Raw genomic sequence first — 18,248 nt, 5'->3', positions numbered from 1 at the left:
CCTGGAAAACTATAAGCAAAAAAACAATTTTTTAATAAAACACAGAAGTATGATTTCTGTAGAAAAGGGAACTGGAAATCATTATACACCTGAAATGTAAATTTGAACAACATCCTATTCCGATTGTTTTCTGTTGTTTTTTGCCTGGATTCTTTGTGCATATTCTTAGCAAGAAGATTGGGATATTGGTTGTTCATGCTTTGAAAAATATTTTTGCTTTATTTAGCCCAGTTTACCAAATGGGAGCATTAAATTAATCTTGATTAAAAATCAGAGGACGTTTGTGGTCCGAGAATTACTATGAAATGGAAATACAGTAATAAAAGAACATTAATAAAAAAATTTGCAGTTTTTGTTCCAGCTCCCACTTTTAGATTTTAAATGATCTTTTTTTTGTGTGAAAAGCAGGATATATTCCTCTGTAAGATTATTTTCTTTAAAATTGGAAAAGTGGGTTAAATAGAGAAGCAAATGTATTATTTGCTAAATGTTTCCCTTGCACCTGGACAAATATAAATAAAACACAATTTTCTAACAAAAGATAATAATCCACATATTATTATTGCTAGTATTGTTATTTTTATTGGTTGCACTATGTCATACTTGGGGCAAGAATGTCTAAAGTGTGTCCTGGGGGCCATTTACGGCACCTTGAAGTGACTTTGTGGAGGCCTTGATGACAAAATAATCTTACAAAGAAATGTTCACTGCTTATTTTCAACCATGTTTTTCATATTAACTCAATTTCATCATAAATGGTACAGCAAACATCCTTCGATTTTTCTCCAAAGTAGATTTTGGTGCACTCAGCTAAAAAAAAAAAAAAGCAAAATAATAATGAATAAATATAGAATAAATATACTGTACCAACACTGAAGTAAAGGTAACATGTTACTGGCAGTGTGTGGGTACACTTTACTTAATGCAGGGCCAGAAAAGTTAGAGTTGTGGTAAGATGGGAGGCGTTAAATACAGTAAAATGCACACCACAACAAATAATAATAAAAAAGAAAGCCACATGTTCTTTTAACTTCATAATTTTAAGACAACCCTATAATGAAATCCCAATAAAATCACTGAAGTTGTGGCGGTAGCATGAAAAAGTTAGTAAAAATCTAAAACTTCACATATTCAATAAATACAAAATTTTACTTTTATTTCAGTTGTTGGAAATCACCCATAATCCTAAAAAATACAACAGCAGGTAATTGGACCAGAATTAAATTTTACTTTGGGAGTTTTAGAAAAGGAAGGTAAACTACATGTTGAACACGTACATTTAGTTGATTTAGCTTGTTGTAAATGCTGGAAACAATAAAACTTTATAATCTGTTTGATAAAATTTAATGAAGAACACTTGCAGGAACTGCAGGTTTGTTCCAGGAAATCCCAGGACTGTTCAAAAAGTTTCAGGGGAATTCTTTTTGATCATGTTTTTGCTTTCTGTTTACCAATGTTCCTCAAGAACTCCGTAGTGCGGGGAGCAAACGGTATCACTTCCCCTTTCCATATACGGGATGGAATTGTTATTACGTCGATGGGTTACGCCGGTTTGCAAGCTCGTTTCGTCGGCGCGACGGCAGAGACGTGAAGGTGCCTTCAGGACCCACTGCCAAGCTCAGATATTTAACTACATGACAAAGTGTTCAGGTGCGTTACAGTACGAGTTTTGGGGGTTGTTTTGGCATATTTATCTTTTATTTTGGTATAAAAAATGTCATATTAGCTTAGAAAATTCAAGAAAGAAACAATCCAGTCACAATTACAATGTATTACAATCCAATTTTGGTATTTGACAATTCGTAAAGCTAGTAAATTGTATTTAATTCAAACGTTAAGATCTGTTTCAAGCTACATTTTTAAAGAAAATGATTTAAAAAAGCTAGAGATTGCTGTTGATTCACCTTTCACCATTAGATCTGATAGTGAAACAGCTCCAAACCTTTTGCTGCCACCACCAAACAGCTAGTACAAAAAAGCCTTACTTTGAAAACTTAAAGTCAAAAACTTCAATCTTTGTCTCATCTGACCACCAAAATTTCAATGTGTGTAACTGCAAACTTCAGTCAAGTTTAAAAATGACTGTTTTTTTTCGGGAAATACTTCTTTGTTGGTCAGCAACATTTTATAAGAGGTTGATGTTTATGCTTTGGTCATTTTTCCTGAAAATCCTACCTCAGTATTTTTCACATATAAGGTCTTCTTGACAAGCTGAGGGGACATTTAAATGACAAGCACTGTCATACAGTTCTTGAACTGATTATCTTGATTTAAATTAAGTTCTCAGTTAATTAGAATCTACAATTCTCCTTCTTACATCTTTATCTAGAATAAATTACATGAAATTAAAAGCTTACAGGTCTGTCACTTATAAAATGTAGATATTCTCAAACAGTAAGCACCATTTATTTGAAAAAAAAAAAAAAAAAAACTGGTAAAATTCTTTAACATGCTGTGAAAAAGTAGTTTCCCCCTTGCATATTTTTTTCAACACTGAATTAAAGTCTGCATTAGGTGTTACTTACCCAGTCATATCATCAAAAATGTGTACTTAAATAACATTTTATCATATTGTAAGCTTAAGGCAGAGCTGTGTACGCTGTTATGTAACAATCTACAGACCTGCACCTGTTTGTGTACCGACATTTCCCACTGCCATTTAACGCACCACTTCAGTGAAACACCGAGGGTTTTTCAGAGGCGCCTCCCACTATCGCAAAAAGCGAAGCAGAAACCGGTATAAGATGCCGAGACAAAGCTTCGTGAGTCACTCAGGTGTTGATTGGAACTGAAGTTGCTCTTCTTCAGGATTTGTTTTGTATTCAGCGCTTCATACGCTTCCTAAACATACTATCATGGGGTTCCTGTTGTCCAAGATGATGGCGGTGTTCGGAGACAAAGGTAAAAAACTGTTTCCATTTTTGTATTCATATAATCTACCTATATTATAATATAACAGATTCCATTTTACATTGTTATTTCGTTGTGGTTAAACTTTTTTGGGTATAGTATGTGTTTTCCGCATGTATTTTGTTTGATACTGTGAGTCCAAACATTTGAAACTGCTGCTGTGCTCTGATACCATCCTGTCCAGAACATGTGACGCATCTGTACCTTATCTTACCTTGATCTGTCTGTTGTTAGAACTTGCAAATGTTGGGCAACACATTCAGTTTGAGACTACAGAAGTACATTTGACTGCATTTGTTTTTGTCTTACAGAGCACAAAGTCATCATTGTGGGTTTGGATAACGCTGGGAAAACAACAATCCTCTACCAGTTGTAAGTGATCTCAGTACCTTATGCAGATCTAGTCGGCTCTTGAAGTTGTTTTGGGGACTTATTTGAAATGTCTGTAATTTCAGCTTGACAAAGGAGGCCGTTCACACGTCACCTACCATTGGCAGCAACGTTGAGGAGATAGTTGTCCGCAATACTCACTTTATGGTGTGGGACATTGGAGGGCAGGAGAGTCTGAGGGCCAGCTGGTACTCGTACTACTGCAACACAGAGGTACAGCTTTTGCTGCATTTCACAGGTTGAAAATTAACCTCTTGAGTCTCATCCAGGACAAAAACAGAAGCGTTAGAGTTGACTGATGCCCTGCTTTACAATTTATTGCTCCTATATCTGTGATGTAACCTACTATAAATGGTTGCCTTCCAGATTGTCATTCTGGTCGTGGACAGCACTGATCGTGAAAGGCTGACTGTGACCAAAGAAGAGCTTCACCGTATGCTTGCGCATGAGGTATTACTTTACTTTAAACCTATGTAATAAATGACGCCTTATTTCTTTACATAGCTCCACTCCAATGCCTTAATAACAGGTGTTTAAAAATAACTTATTTCGTAGGAATCTCAACTTTTCTTTGTATTTGACTCCTTGACGTAAAACTCTTTTGTTTATTCTCCAAGTTTATGCCGCACGTTTGAAACACACCCCCGCCTTCAGTGAGTGACTAATTGTGTTGTGAAAGCAGAACAAATTCTGACAACCCATGACACAACGTGATGAGGAAGTTTCCTTTTTGGCTGTTTGAGTCAGCGTCTTAAAATGTTCCGCTGAGACGGCTTAATCCTGGCATCTGTAGCTGTGTTTCCACTGCAAATGTGTCCAAAACTTTGTCAATATTTTGCCGATGTTAAAAAAAACCCCCCACAGAATCTCACAATTGTGGTGTTCCCATTAAATAACAAATGAAATTGAAGTCACATGTGAATAAGCTTGGTCATGCGATGTTGTAAACAGTTACACGTGATATTCTTTATTCAGTCATGGTGTTAGCACTCGCCATCTATCAGCCATCAGGAGACGTTTGCGTCTTATTCAGGTGTTTGAGTGAAAACCCCCGTATACTTGGGAGGGTCTATGTGAGCCGCGTTTTGGAGAAGTTGTAGTCTTAGATTTTACTTACGAGCTATTGATTTGACACACAACGTTCTGTGAACTGTGCGATGCTGTGAGAGCAAAAGACAAACAAGAAAACCAAAACAAACCATTATCCCCCTGCTACTTCCTGTCATTGTCTTTGTTGTTTTCACCAGTAGTAACATCCTGCTGATGTGAAAAAAGTGCTTCCAATGCAGTTTTGTGAAATACATCTATTTCAATGCGGCTGAAAAACCACCACATCCTATCACAAAAAATCTAATTTATTTTTGTAATTTCAATTTGAGCAATTTTATGATTAATTGAAATGCAGCTACTGTTGATGTATTTGAGTTAAAATTTGATAACATTCCTCACTGGTTCTTCTCTTGTGTTTTTTTCATGTAGGACCTACAAAATGCTGCCATTCTCGTTCTGGCTAATAAACAAGACATAAAAGGCTCGATGTCAGCAGCAGAGATCTCCCAGTGCCTCACGCTTGACTCCATCACAACGCACTCCTGGCATGTCCAAGCCTGCTGCGCCCTGACTGGAGAAGGGTGAGTACACACCTCAGTTTAAGCCAGTGATACCAGATAAGTTTTCCACCTCTTATTAACAGGCTCTTTCCTTTCTCCTCCTGCAGTCTTCCTGCCAGTCTGGACTGGATGAAATCGCACGTTGTGGCAAACTGATGCTCCCTGGGGTGGATCAAACTTCTCTGAAAAAAAAAAAAACTGAGCCAACTTCCTGTTCTACAGAGGCTGCATTGTCAGTATGATTTACAGTGTTTGGGCCGGTGTAATAGCATCTGAGGCAGAGCCGACTCGCCGCTCATGCTTTGTTTTCATGTGGGAGTCTGCAAAGAGCTGCTTCGATTCCTTTAGAATCACATCGAACAAACATTTAAAGGGTTTCAGGGCTGTTTTTTTATTGTTGTTACTGAAGATCTGTGTCGTTGTACGTTTATATTGCAATTGGAGTATATTTGATTTTTTTCAACTAAAACTAAGACTGTGCATCTTCATAGAAAGATACATAATAATGCAATCCCTTTATGCATTCATGAAGTTTCTCAAGTGTTGTGAGACAGCACAACAACTGATGTTTGTCAATCATCATGGCTGCAAGAAAATTGTTTCTTGCCTAAATACAAAGCTTAAAATAGTCGAAACTGTGACTAGACCCAACATTATCTTACCATCACGCCCAGTCAAGATGATGGTAGAGGTGGCTCACTGTTTAAAACCTCCTTTATTATTAGCGGCGCCACTTATTGTGGAGGGTGCCTTAACTGTTAAGCTGCAAACTAATTGCCCTGAATTTATTTTGTAGAGTTTACAACTTGGTGACAATAAGTTTTAAATCTATACTTGAACAGCAAACTGATAAATAAGATTTGTCAGCTTTTGTCTATATTTATAACGTAGAACATCACAAACTCATCTGGACCGTTGACTGTTATTTTTTCAGTCGTTTACGTGCTTTCCATTTTAGAATTTCAAATCTTTTTCTAGATAATGCACTTGCCTTTTCCAATGTTAAAAGCAACTTTTCACGCACATTTTAGCAGCTGCCTGCTGTAACAGTTAGCCTCTAATGAAACTAATGTATGTTTACACAATAAGAAATTCCTGTGGCCTCTTCTTCTGAGAAAAGCTCAAATCTGAGTTATAATGGAACATTTTGTATTTTATGTCACTTAATACCAGCAGTTTTCATCTGAAGGTGTTTATATATGTATCAAAGCTCTCTAGTTTTATTCTGTATATTATAGAATATACTATTTCCTGGTTGGGAAAATGAGCTGGCTGCTAAAGAAAATATTTAAAATGTAAATACTGCATTTTGTAAATTGTTTTTGAAATAAATAATATTGCAACTTTCAAACTGGTGTTGTGTGTTTTGGGGACTACTGTTGGGCATCCACATTTAACTATATATATGTATATATAATACCACTGAAAATGAAACTAAAGTAGTGTGGCTGCTTTTTTCCTTAAATAGCCCGAATAATAAATACCTATCATCCAGAGAGGTATTATTCCTGTGCTGTTATTCATGTACAGATAAATGACACTTGTAGCTTTTTTTGAAACCTGTGTTATTCTGATTACAGCTTGATTATACAATCAACCTGATTAAAAAAGACACTATGCTTTAACAACAGAAAATGCTACTGAAGGGGGCATCCGGATTTGAACCGGAGACCTCTTGATCTGCAGTCAAATGCTCTACCACTGAGCTATACCCCCGCCCGTTCACCTCAGTGGCTAGCTAAAGGTTTTAACAGTTACAGTCACGGATAGGATCGACAACTTATTTAATTGTTAATACCATGTAGTGTCAACAACAAAGTTCACTTCGTAAGTAAATATGTATTATTTTATTTTGATATGGAATTTTAAACAGAGAGCTAAACAAACAGTTAAGCTAGTACCTAGCCGGCTAGCTATCTGGCTTGTTTTAAACGCTATAGCTAAGAAGCTAGCTATTCCAGCGTTAAGAAACCAGGACTGCATCTACTCAGTTTTAATTCAAAATCTAAAATTCCCAAAAAGAGACTACGTTATGTACAACGGAGTGTAAGATTTTTGAATCTGTTTTAAATAAACTGATTTAATGGCAGACATCGAAGCCAGCTTGAAGGGGATTTGTTTGAAAATAATACAATTTCAGCGTGAATTTTATTTTAGACAGACTGTTGAATCTTTAAGATGCAATATGTAATCTGTCCATCCATGCAGCTATTTTCTTCCACTTAAAAGCAGGTTGCAGAGTTGACAAGTCCAAAAGGAAAGCCAACACCCAGAAAATTCATCACAGTCAAAGTAAAAGTTGCAGCTGGCTTTAAAAGAGCAGAGTAAAACCTAAGCACCTGCTTTTCAGCAATGCCAAAATTGTAAGAAATCAGATGAAGTCTGCTTATTTCACATTGGGTTTAAAGTGGAGAAACCCTCACTGCATTCAGGTGTAAGTTGCCTGATAAAATTACGTCAGTAAGTAAGGGAATCAGTTGGCATTACAATAAAAGAGCCTGAAGCTGACAAGTCCAAATAATCTCTTCATTATAGATTTTTTTGAGACTTTGTTTGCTATACTTGATGCAGACCAGCGCTTCAACTGAGACTGCAAACATCACTGACATCTTGTGGCTTAAACTGTAACTGCTGCTTTAATGTGTCACAAATAATCCATTTCTATTATCATCACTGGAGCCATATCGTCCTGTGTTAAGTTGCACTCCTCATGGTGCATCTTCGCAGCAAAGCATGAATAGCACGTGTATTGTGGAGTGTATCTAAAAATGCTTTTAGTTTGGTTCTCTTTTTATGACCCGACAGACAGATCAATTGTAAAATATAAGCATTGCTTATGCTGATCCGTGAATCTTCTTAAATCTGATTGAGATGCTGTGCATGGATGGCCTCATTAAACAGGCCACATGTGCTCAAAACCTCTCCAATGTGACAAAACTCTCCAGGGAAGTTCTGGTCAAAATTCCTTCAAAATAATGCAAAAGACTCCTTGTTAGTTGTCTGAGTAAGCCGCTGTGGTTGTAAAGATTGCTTTTAGTCACTTTCCAGAGCAGAACAGAAGACACTTTAGACATTTATGAGATAATAAAGTGAAACATGGAGACTTGAGTTGGAATTAGAAAACATGAGCAATGTTTTTGACATAACAGGGGATATGCAATGTCATATTTAGCACTGATTATAAACTAGGGTTGGCTGGTCTTATAAACTTCATGCTCAATAGATGTCAGATTTATTACTGGATTCACAGCTGGTTTGGAAAGAGTGAGGAATTATACAGCTGCTTGTCACGTTTGTAATTGTATTACTCTGAAAGTCGCAGTGGTGCAAGGCAGCAAAAACATCCCCATGATTCTGAAACAAAAAAAAGGGAAGAAGCACCTTTCATGACGTTGATTAACATTTATTTTTTTTGTTGAATGGGTTTATTACAGTCATCTCTGCTGCATCCCAAAAACATCACTGAGGAGGAGAGAAAGGGGTGTCGTTAGTAGAGTCAGAAGCACGTGAGATTCAGAGGGACGGATGAGACAGCGGCGGGTGGAAGCAGGCTGAAATTTGTTTTTGCAGAGAAAAGAAAGGAGTGGATGCAGCATTTTTGTGTTTTTGCAGAGTGTAACATGTGGTTCGGTTGGGTGATGCTGTTTTTCTGTCTCTCCCAAACAGAACCGGCCAACGTTTGGGATCAACAGCAGACAGGTGAGTTGTGAATAGTTTTACCGTCTACTCACTCACGTCCTATTTAGTTTAATGCACTTAGTTTATTTCTAAAATTTTTACAACGGAAATTAATTCAGATTAGTATGTAAATACATGAGATCATGGCCAGATGGCTAATTTTCAGGTTGGTGTCAAAGACTTGAAAAAATAATAAGAACAAAAACAATATAGGCAGATGCAATTCTTCTTATAATGTAATGTTATTTATGTTTCAGTATAGAAATTCAAAATATTGTAAACCATAGCTTTATCTCATCAGTTATTAATTTAAGTGTAAGTAAGCATCACTGGTGAAAGTGTTTTCTATTTAAACACGCTCCAAACCACAAAACTTCAGTAGGAATCTTTATGAAGGAACAAGTGGGCATACCATGACTTTTTCTGTTTTACACACAAAAGTGAATGAACAAGTTCACAATAAAGGGCACTATATAAAAAAAAATCTTCCCCACAAGCATGCAACTGAGACTAAGCAACAACCCACAAGCAGTCTGTTGCAAGTTTAAAATAAGATTTGGACCTGTTTTTCTTCTTGCCACTCTGCTGCAGTCTGGCAGAAGAGAAAAATGGCTCATTTGGTGCTCTTCTTGATCTTGATCAAAATATCTTGTTTTGTGTAAAAGTTGGGAAACAGAGAGAAGATAAATCTTTTTTTTCCCTCTCGTGCTTTAATTAAATTAGTGATTTCAGATAAGAAAAAGCTGTCTGTGATGAGGGCAAAGTGTTGTAGACAGAATTAAGGTGACATGCTTTGTTATTAAAGCTGCAGTACAAGACTTTTATGAAAAATAACTATATGTGTTTTATGTATTTGTTAAATCTATCACCATGTTGAAACTGTATAATATGAGAGATAGTCTGTGGTAAAATCAAGCTCCTCCACTTCCTCCCTGTGCTGCTATTGCTGTGTAAAGAAATGGTCAGAAACAACCAATCAGAGCAAGGAGGAGCGTCTCAGTGCTGTCAATCATCCTCATGAATACGCTAATGATGAAGAAACAACTTACCGTTACAGGAAAACTAGACTTAACATTTGTGACAGACTCTGTGGACGGGGAGATCTGTATCATAGCAGGGAACAAGTGGCATGCACACAAGCTTGATTGACAGCACTAAGACCCTCCTCCTGGCTCTGATTGGTTGTTTTTAGTTAGCACTGGGAGAAGGCAGAGGAGGTCAGGGGTTTTTCCACAGTTTATCTGACTCACACCATACTGTCATGACATACTGTCAGTTTCAACACATATCTAAAAAAAATATAGTTTATAAAAGTTACATGCTACAGCTGTAAGGCAATGAGACAAATTATGCCTGAGATCATGACACTTCCTCTGCATCAGGAAATCTGTTGAAAATGAAAATAGTTTGCAGGTGGTCCTTGAGACATTAGAGGTCAGATGTTAACAATGACCCGATCAAATTCCACGTTTGTCTTTATTTCTTTCCTGTCTCCTTGTGCCATTCAATTTTACAGAGTTTTGTTTTGTAAAAACAACGTTGGTCCCAAGAGAGTCGTTGACGCAAACTTGACCGGACTGTAAAAACAAGTAGAGCCAAGCTAAAAAATAAATTATGCACCCCATTATGACCTCAGTTTTTTGGCCTCTTGTCTCTTGTCCTGCTCGTAAGTTAGCTAAACAAGAAGTTTGAAAGTGATCCAAACATTTTAGAACGAGGCTGTAATCAAAAATAGAGGGATTTTAGAAATCAAAACTCATGATATTGTTATTGTCTTTCATTCCAATATCTGAGCTTCTTTAATTGGTTTTATCCAGCATGACCTGTTATGGGAAACATAGATGCGATTTGGCGGGAAGAGATAAGGGCGAAAACAGTGAAATATATCTGAGAATTTGAAACAGTGTTTGTTTGAGAAATGGTTTTGAGCTGAACACTCTGAACTCATCCGTTTCTCTAATTGGACAATGAAAAGCAGAATAGGCAGTCTTCTCCATGCCGAGCACTGGATAGAGATAAGTGAGAATATCACTTGTTTCTTCCTTGAGAAGATTTGTCTAAATAAGAAGACTGTGATGAATGTTATTTGGCTCTTTTCAAGATTAATTGGTGTCATTTATCAAATGAGTCTCCTTAAAAGTCATTAAAATGTGGTCATTTTTGCTGTGGCATGTCAGCAGATTGGAGGCTGTCCAAAAATTAACACAGAGGGCAGCAGCCGCAGCACTGTCTTCAAGATTTAATCGGAGTAGAAAGGTTTAGTAAAGCTGTACTCCAACTGCAGCCAAAGATGTGAGAAAAAAGTGACATAATTTAGGCGAAAACTATTTTGGTGGAAAGCAATTTAAGAAATGTGGAAATGCAATTCTGCAGAAGTCGTTGGAAAGAACTGTAGATGTTTATTGTGGCTGGATGTTTGGGACTTGATGCCAACTCCTCCGGCCTCCGCTCAGGAAGGGTGTGTCCTCTCTGACCACGCACAGAAACAGGCAGCTAAACGTTGAGGTTTGCTAGCTCCTAAAAGAACAGACAAGGGTCAGTTTTCAGGCCAAAGCATATGGTTTTTTATTGCTTTAAATGAGTCCTTCTTTTTTTTTAAACTCACTGGACTTTTCCACAAGCTTGTGATCCTACACCTCAACATTTTTAAAGAAATATTGTAGTTCAAACCTCACTTATAATCTTTAACAACTGCATGTGTTTACCAAAAGATATTATTTTTGAAAAGATTTAGTACATTCAAGCTCTCTACAAATTGCATTGTTGAGTAAATATCTCAATTTTTCTCAAAGGTTTCTGGGTGGAAATTGTTTTCAAAATCAATAATTGTTAGTGCAAGTTTGAATTTATGATAGATTCGTTCTAAATCAGTTCCAAAATACTTTATTATTCCAAAGGGAAATTAAATGTTGGTGTGAGTCATATTCTTCAAAGAGTGGTTGGGTGCTGATGGCTGTCTGACTGAAGACTCTCTATTATAAAAACAATAGTATATCATTGTTTATCCGTAATGTTCCTCATTTTATGAAAAATGAGGAACATTTTTTGCACAATCACCTCCAGAAGTTTGCCAGAACAGAACCAACCATTTTTATCAGTTCAGAATTATGCAAACCAATTGATGGAAAATTATTTCACCGTAGCTTTATAGTGCATGGTTCAATGAAATCAACAAAGGCCCAAGATTTATGATGCTCTTGCAAATGAAGAGGTGTCTAAACTCCCCTTAGGTAAATAAAATAATTATGAATATATACAAACACAGAAATCACAAAGCCTGTTATCAGCATATATGTAGTCGCTTCACCTAATATTTTGTGCAGGGAAAATAACAAAGTGTCACCAGCTGATTAATAACACATATAATATTTATGCCTGAAATACCAGGAACATGTCTACAATCATTGATGAGTTAGTCATCACCTTTATTGAAAAGGTGTTCATTAAAATCTTTAATTTCATCTCATTCCATTAAAAAAAAAAATTAAAAAAATTGTGTTCTCTAAATTAGACCCAATTCCTGTACTTTCCCCTAAAAGAAGAACAGATGTTCAGATTGAATCTTGCCGCTGACTCACCACATTGGTATTTTGTTGCTTTATCCCAATGGCTGTGATTTTCTAAGTGTCGATGAGATGTTGACATTAAAGTGAGCTTTTCGAAGCTAAAAAACAAGCATATTTTTATTTTGCATTAGACATTAGCAATAAGTTTCAATTTGTTGTTAATATCTTAAATATTGAAGTTCAAATTCTGTGTTAAAGCCAATCTGCAGCAAGAGGAAAGGTGTGTGCCATAAATAATTCCTCTGGGAAAGCTAGTACAAAGAGAAAGTTTTCCAAAGTTTCCAAAATTCATGCCTCTAAATTTGACAAAAGCTGCATTGTAACTGAAACAGATGAGCCATAAGAATTTATTTGCCCCCCATTATGATGAGACGTCATTGTTCCTTTTACCAAAAAGACGCCACACAGGGGTGGATCCGCTGTTCAACATTCACACGTCTAGATTTACTGTGATATAATTGGCAGCCACAAAGGATCTGACACACAACACAGGGTGGAGAACATACTCTAACAGAGAGCTAAGTCAATAAATATGGTCTTAATCTAATTAAGAAGTACCTCTGAGTGAGGGTGATAGGTGTTTGCATAGCAACCGGTCAGAGAGGAACAGGTCTGGACATGCCCCCTTGTGGAAAAATTCATTTAGCAGCCAAAAAGCTACCGATCCATGTTTAGAGAAATTCATTTAAATTACCTCCAGATAAAAGTAGATTGTTGCTAAACTGAGATAAGAGTGAATTTCTCAGGCACTTATCTCCATAATTTGATCCATAAGTAAAAAGAGGGTGTGGGAGTTGTGTCTGCACACAATGGCTAAAGTGGAGTAAAAGTCATGTTTTCTAACACACCTGAATCAAAATACATTTCTCATTACCATGCCTCTGTAGAGTTGCATAACATGCTGAGTTGGTAATTTAGTCATTTAATTTCATTTAATCCCTGGATCAGGGATGAATCTGAAGGTTGCCAGAAACTCTCATTTTATGTTATTCCCAGTTGCTACACCAACTGTCCGTGAAACCAGTTCTTTCAAAAATGTTTGCAGAAGTCTGCATATACAGGTGCCAGATTTAACACAACTATGGCCACAAGTTGAAATCAATTATTTGAATAGGTAAGTCAACACTTTGGCAGTACTATCCACATTAAACTTGGCACTTCTGTTTTTATGCCTTTTTGTCTAGTCGTCATAGTATTTTTGAGACATGGTAAATCAAAAATGTTATGAATTATTTGGACAAGCATTTTATGTTAGCTGGGACACAATAAGAATGAACTCTGTTGTGCCAAAGAATGCCTTCCATGCCAAGTGAAATCAGTTCGATTTTTCTCCGTTTATATCTGGATTCGGTTCCCTATTTTTACTAAACCATCTTGGCTACATCCTAAGTAAATTGAGTGAGACTCTGAAGTCCTAAAAAATACATTCTACGACCCCTAAATGTTGTTTTTCCTTCGGCATCTCTTTTTAAGCAGTTAGTTTCCAATCACTTCAGCACCCAAATATTTGAGGCAATTTTCCCACCTTCGTGCTTCATGCAACATTTAGCTAGCATTGTGAGTTAGCCGATGTAACGGTTAAAAAAAAACAAACGGAAAAAAAACCCCAGCAAAAATAATGGCGGGCTCTTGTTAAAGAATGTTTGAGCACAGGTTTCCACATCGAACCACAGCAGGTCCGACAGGGTCACCTCACTCAGTTTTAATCTGCTCAGACACAGAGACTCCCCCACTGGAAAAAACCCACGGAGCAGCAGAGGCTAACTCTTCGTGGCAGCCGGGCTGACCACGGCAAACATCGCCGGGGTTTCAGGGAGGAAGCTGAGCACGTCGGGGTGATTTCCTGGCTTTTTTCCCCTGTTAACGCTCCTGCTAACGTCCTCCTGTAATCTGCTGAAAGCCAGGAACAAGAAAACAGCAAACGCTTAGTACAGGAGGAAACCCTCATTTAGGGTTAGATCAGACACCCCGCGGAAACTAAGCGCTCGCCATGGGTTTATATAGGCTGCTTTGTGACGTCACTACGGTGTCCGGTAAAGTGACTAGAGAAAAACGAAGGGATAAATGGTACATGTTATAAATTCAACGAATACCCATGCTCTGTTTTTAGTCTTTTAACTGCATTATTGTCAAAGAAATAACTTTAGTTCTTCCCAAACCTTCTTTTCTAACTAAATATATAGTTAGACCAATATACATAAAGAAAAATAATGGGGCTAAAAGACCAAAAGTGATCCTTGACCAATTATTGTCAAAGACATAATCATTTATTCTCAAACAGCTTTTTGTAATGGGATTAAAAGACCAAAAGAAACAGAGCAACAGTATCCAAAATAGTGTAACAGCTTCAGTTGAATTTATAACAACCTCAATTTATCTGTTCTCATAAATGAGTATTAATGAGACTGCTAATTTGTTTTATCACTGACTAGCCTTCACAATTGTGACCATCATATGTCCACCATTTGCAATTTTATTTCTCTTTCCTACATATTTTAATACTGAGAAATGGCAAAATCCCCCAGATCGCCGTCTCAAATTCTAACGCTGCAGTTAGTTTGTTTAGAACTACATTTTATGACAGATTTACTGAGAAAAAGACTGGACAAGTGTTTATTATTTCAAAAAGGTTGTGAGGAAAAACCTTTTCCTTTATGCACATCAATTAAATTACGAACTTCTGGAGCCAACTCCTTACGACAGTTGAGACCAAAACAGATATTTAAGAGAAAATAAAACACAACATATCAGCAAAAAAGGCATCTCATGCAAACTGTCAAACGTGGTAGTGGACAAGTGATGATTTGGAATCTTTTTGCAGCCACACAACCTTGCATCTTGTAGACATTGTCATTGTTCATGTATAAACTCCTCTTTATAGCAAAGTATTTTAACTAGAGTCAAGCGTAAGATAATCTATTTAACAACTGAAGGTTAGCCCACATAAGGACATCAATAGGACAACAACACCACACACAGACGGCAGTTATCCACAGGATGCTGTAGGACATTAAGAGAGCTGTTAATAAAACGGATGTTTGCAAACCTCAAAGAACTTCTCAACAAAGCGCTGTTGCAAAGAAACAGACAATGCGAAGCTTTTACTTCTAAAACTTTGTTCTCGTTAAATGATGTCCTTCTGGAATCTCTTGTGTTTCTTTGCACATGTAAAGTTAGAATTGAATATTTCCGTAGCAACTAAAGACAAGATTACTTTTTATTTTTAGTCTGAACAAATAAACACCCACAAGCAATTCTTTTTATAATTTTTTTCAATTTCCTCTAATTATTTTTTTCCCTACAACGAAAGCCCCAGAAAAAGCCTTCCAGAGGTTATTTTATATAATTATTGTCAAAAGTGCCAATTTGCACCTCTGAGGAGGCGTTTTTATACAGCTACATAAAGCTGAGGTTGGGTACGGACAAAAATGTCTACATGTATAAATCAAATTATGAGGATAAATATACCAGCTGAACATGAATTTTCCACACGCCATGAAAAGCTCAGCACACTGCAAAAATAAACTTTTAACATAAGCCAAGAAGATGTGGTTTGACATGGGGGCAAGTTGTCAATTACAACACCCAAAAGTTTAAACCAAAGCCTACCTACCCCAGTTTGCTTACCAGATATGGTCTGATTTGATTCCAGGGTTTTGACAACTCATTCAAAGCAGAAGAAAAACATTCTATTGTTTTGTATTGTTTCTGCAGTCATTCAACAATGGTGTTTGCTAACAAAGGCAAGGAAGACAAATTCAAAGGAAAAGTTTTAATTTCTCTCAAGACTGACTGTCTGAACACAAAACCACAGCTGTAAACATCACATTTTAGAGTTGCAATAAAACTGACATATGATTTTCATTTTTCCTTTTGATGAAATGCTGCTTTCATTTTAAAATCCATTATATAGATCCAGTGGATAAAAATGCTTCTTATCTTTTTCTAATAGATGTTTTGTACAGCGTGATCCCGCAGCAGCGTGAAGAGTCGGCTGCCGGCTATAGAGTTCGGACATCTTCTTTGGGGAGAACAAGCCGTGCAGTTCTGGGTGGAGGACTAACAATCAACACGTTGCCAAACAACATGACACATGTAGTGGTGAGAGCTTCCAGTGTTTCTTCTTGCAATAAATATTTAAGGCACGTAATAGTACTTAGGTTTGTAACCTGATGTATTTGTTTTAGCTGAGGTTAAACAGTGCCCTCTTTTGGAAAGAAATATTTACTCCTCTACACAAGCTTGGAACGGCATGAAACATGATGATATTTAAACATTTTTCTGAGGCCTTTTGCGACCTGTGATCCACATTGTTTCTGTCTTGAAGGAGGATTCTGGCAAGTATTACACGTGGCGCAGGTTTGGACCTGAGGACCGGCGAATCCAGGACCTGTGGTTTGACATGACAGACGTCCGACATGGCCAAGTTAGAGTCCACAGCATTCTGTCAAATTCATACAAACAGGCTGTGGTGAGTCTTACTTACTGATATTTGTTTGAATAAATTAGAAATAAAGCCACTAACCGTGTAATTGTTCCACCAGTCTCCCACCTGCATCATTTTTTTGCTATTAAAACTGTTCTCTTTTATTTTTGCACATTTGATGAAAAGCTTACAGTGTTGATCAACAAAACTGAGAGATTCACATTTAGAATTGATCACTCTTATACAAAATAATCGGCTACAAACATGCAAGAACACTTAGTTTGATTCTTTTCTATTTAGCTTCTTTAGAAATAGATTCCAACCTGTTTGCAATAACTTGAAAAAGTATGCATGCTCTTTGAATGTTCAATTTCAGTGTTTTGTTGGGATATAAAGCGAGACAAGAACACAAAATAATACTTAATTGTCATAATCACACCAAGCTATACAGGCGACACGGCAATCATGGGAAAACAGTGCTCTGGTCAGACGGGACCACAGCTGAGTTTGTTGTTAGAAGCGCAAAACGGCAGTAAACAGAAAGAAAAATCACACGATTTTGAAAAAAAATGGGTTTTCCAAAACAATAACAAGCACTACCCTCAATATTTAATTTCTTCCACTGAATGTATTGTTGGAATGAAGTCATACATGCCAAGTCAGACCTTTCAGAGTTTGACTTTTTCAAAATATTAACTGAAAATGTTGGATTTTACACAAACCTTGTGGAAAACTGTTGGTTTTCTTCTAAATGGAACACCAGTTGTGGTGAAATCTTCAGGTTTACATCTTAAACCGGCTCTAATCCTTTTAGCTCTGCTCATGGTCAGCTACAATTTGGACAATGTTGAATAGTGATAGATTAAATTAGAACTGATTAGAAACACTGGTAGATGAAGAAGCAGGTGTTTAAAATTGAGATTAAAGCAGTTTAGTCTCTGCTTATTCTGTCTATAGTCCAAGGCCAATAGAAATAAAGCTTTGACCTTGTCAATGTCTTTTTGTAAATGGTTGCTTATTGGGGGTTGATGGCACCCAGATTTGAACTGGGGACCTCTTGATCTGCAGTCAAATGCTCTACCACTGAGCTATACCCCCACATTATGTATAATTTTTATTGTCATATGCAATGATGACTTCAGATATTTATTTGTTGAATCTGATAAATTAGTAATTTTTTTGTCTGTAGTCCCAAAACTCCTAACATTTAGTCAGCAAATGTATGAAATTACTGTTTTTTTAGTTAACATTGCATCTACAATTAAGTTCAGAATGCGTTCCTGCTGTACTTGCCAAAGTGATGCACAGTTTGAATAGATGGCGAGCATATTATGAATTTGTACAGTGGCTGTCGAGAATTTAAATTCATGAAAGTGTTTCTTCGTAGGTGATAATGTAGATTTTTAAATCTGAATTTGAAGCAGATAAAGCCTTGACTTTGTGGAATATATTGTAGTCTATCTTATGAAATCAAATAATTCAGCATACTTGTTACAGAAAGTGCTGCATTGGGAATTTTGCTAAGAGATATTAAAAAGGGGGCACCCACATTTGAACTGGGGACCTCTTGATCTGCAGTCAAATGCTCTACCACTGAGCTATACCCCCATGTTGTACAAGATGTTTATTGTCATATAACATATACAGTCAGAGAATTTATATTTACAA

At 36.8% G+C, this 18,248-nt stretch overlaps 2 protein-coding genes and 3 non-coding genes across 5 annotated transcripts; 2 read left to right on the top strand and 3 right to left on the bottom strand.

Moving 5' to 3' along the window:
* The first annotated feature begins 2,682 nt into the window (after positions 1–2,682).
* arl5c (ADP-ribosylation factor-like 5C) lies at positions 2,683–5,108 on the top strand. Its single transcript, XM_007558025.2, has 6 exons — positions 2,683–2,901; positions 3,222–3,282; positions 3,366–3,513; positions 3,667–3,750; positions 4,780–4,931; positions 5,018–5,108. Exons 1-6 carry the CDS (start codon positions 2,856–2,858, stop codon positions 5,064–5,066), a joined length of 540 nt encoding a protein of 179 aa, XP_007558087.1. The 5' UTR covers positions 2,683–2,855; the 3' UTR covers positions 5,067–5,108.
* Positions 5,109–6,554: 1,446 nt separating this feature from the next.
* On the bottom strand, positions 6,555–6,626 carry trnac-gca (transfer RNA cysteine (anticodon GCA)). The gene has a single exon. It is a non-coding gene; the product is annotated as a tRNA-Cys (tRNA).
* Positions 6,627–8,370: 1,744 nt separating this feature from the next.
* LOC103142251 (plexin domain-containing protein 2-like) lies at positions 8,371–16,643 on the top strand. Its single transcript, XM_007558206.2, has 3 exons — positions 8,371–8,609; positions 16,107–16,255; positions 16,482–16,643. The coding sequence occupies exons 1-3, from the start codon at positions 8,498–8,500 to the stop codon at positions 16,641–16,643; spliced, it is 423 nt and encodes a 140-aa protein (XP_007558268.1). The 5' UTR covers positions 8,371–8,497.
* A 963-nt stretch (positions 16,644–17,606) lies between these two features.
* Positions 17,607–17,678, bottom strand: trnac-gca (transfer RNA cysteine (anticodon GCA)). Its single transcript has one exon. It is a non-coding gene; the product is annotated as a tRNA-Cys (tRNA).
* A 438-nt stretch (positions 17,679–18,116) lies between these two features.
* On the bottom strand, positions 18,117–18,188 carry trnac-gca (transfer RNA cysteine (anticodon GCA)). The gene has a single exon. It is a non-coding gene; the product is annotated as a tRNA-Cys (tRNA).
* Positions 18,189–18,248: the final 60 nt, after the last annotated feature.

This window comes from Poecilia formosa, unplaced genomic scaffold, assembly GCF_000485575.1.
Source record: "Poecilia formosa unplaced genomic scaffold, Poecilia_formosa-5.1.2 Scaffold94, whole genome shotgun sequence".
Lineage (NCBI taxonomy): Eukaryota > Metazoa > Chordata > Actinopteri > Cyprinodontiformes > Poeciliidae > Poecilia > Poecilia formosa.
This window is presented reverse-complemented; position numbering and strand designations above follow the sequence as displayed.

Excerpts from the sequence above, each read along its gene's own strand:
- arl5c (XM_007558025.2), top strand. The coding sequence starts at position 2,856 with ATGGGGTTCCTGTTGTCCAAGATGATGGCGGTGTTCGGAGACAAAG. Across the intron at positions 2,902-3,221 it reads GGCGGTGTTCGGAGACAAAG|AGCACAAAGTCATCATTGTG; the intron begins GTAAAAAACTGT and ends TTTGTCTTACAG. Across the intron at positions 3,514-3,666 it reads CGTACTACTGCAACACAGAG|ATTGTCATTCTGGTCGTGGA; the intron begins GTACAGCTTTTG and ends GTTGCCTTCCAG.
- LOC103142251 (XM_007558206.2), top strand. The coding sequence starts at position 8,498 with ATGCAGCATTTTTGTGTTTTTGCAGAGTGTAACATGTGGTTCGGTTGG. Across the intron at positions 8,610-16,106 it reads TTGGGATCAACAGCAGACAG|ATGTTTTGTACAGCGTGATC; the intron begins GTGAGTTGTGAA and ends TTTTTCTAATAG. Across the intron at positions 16,256-16,481 it reads ACAACATGACACATGTAGTG|GAGGATTCTGGCAAGTATTA; the intron begins GTGAGAGCTTCC and ends TCTGTCTTGAAG.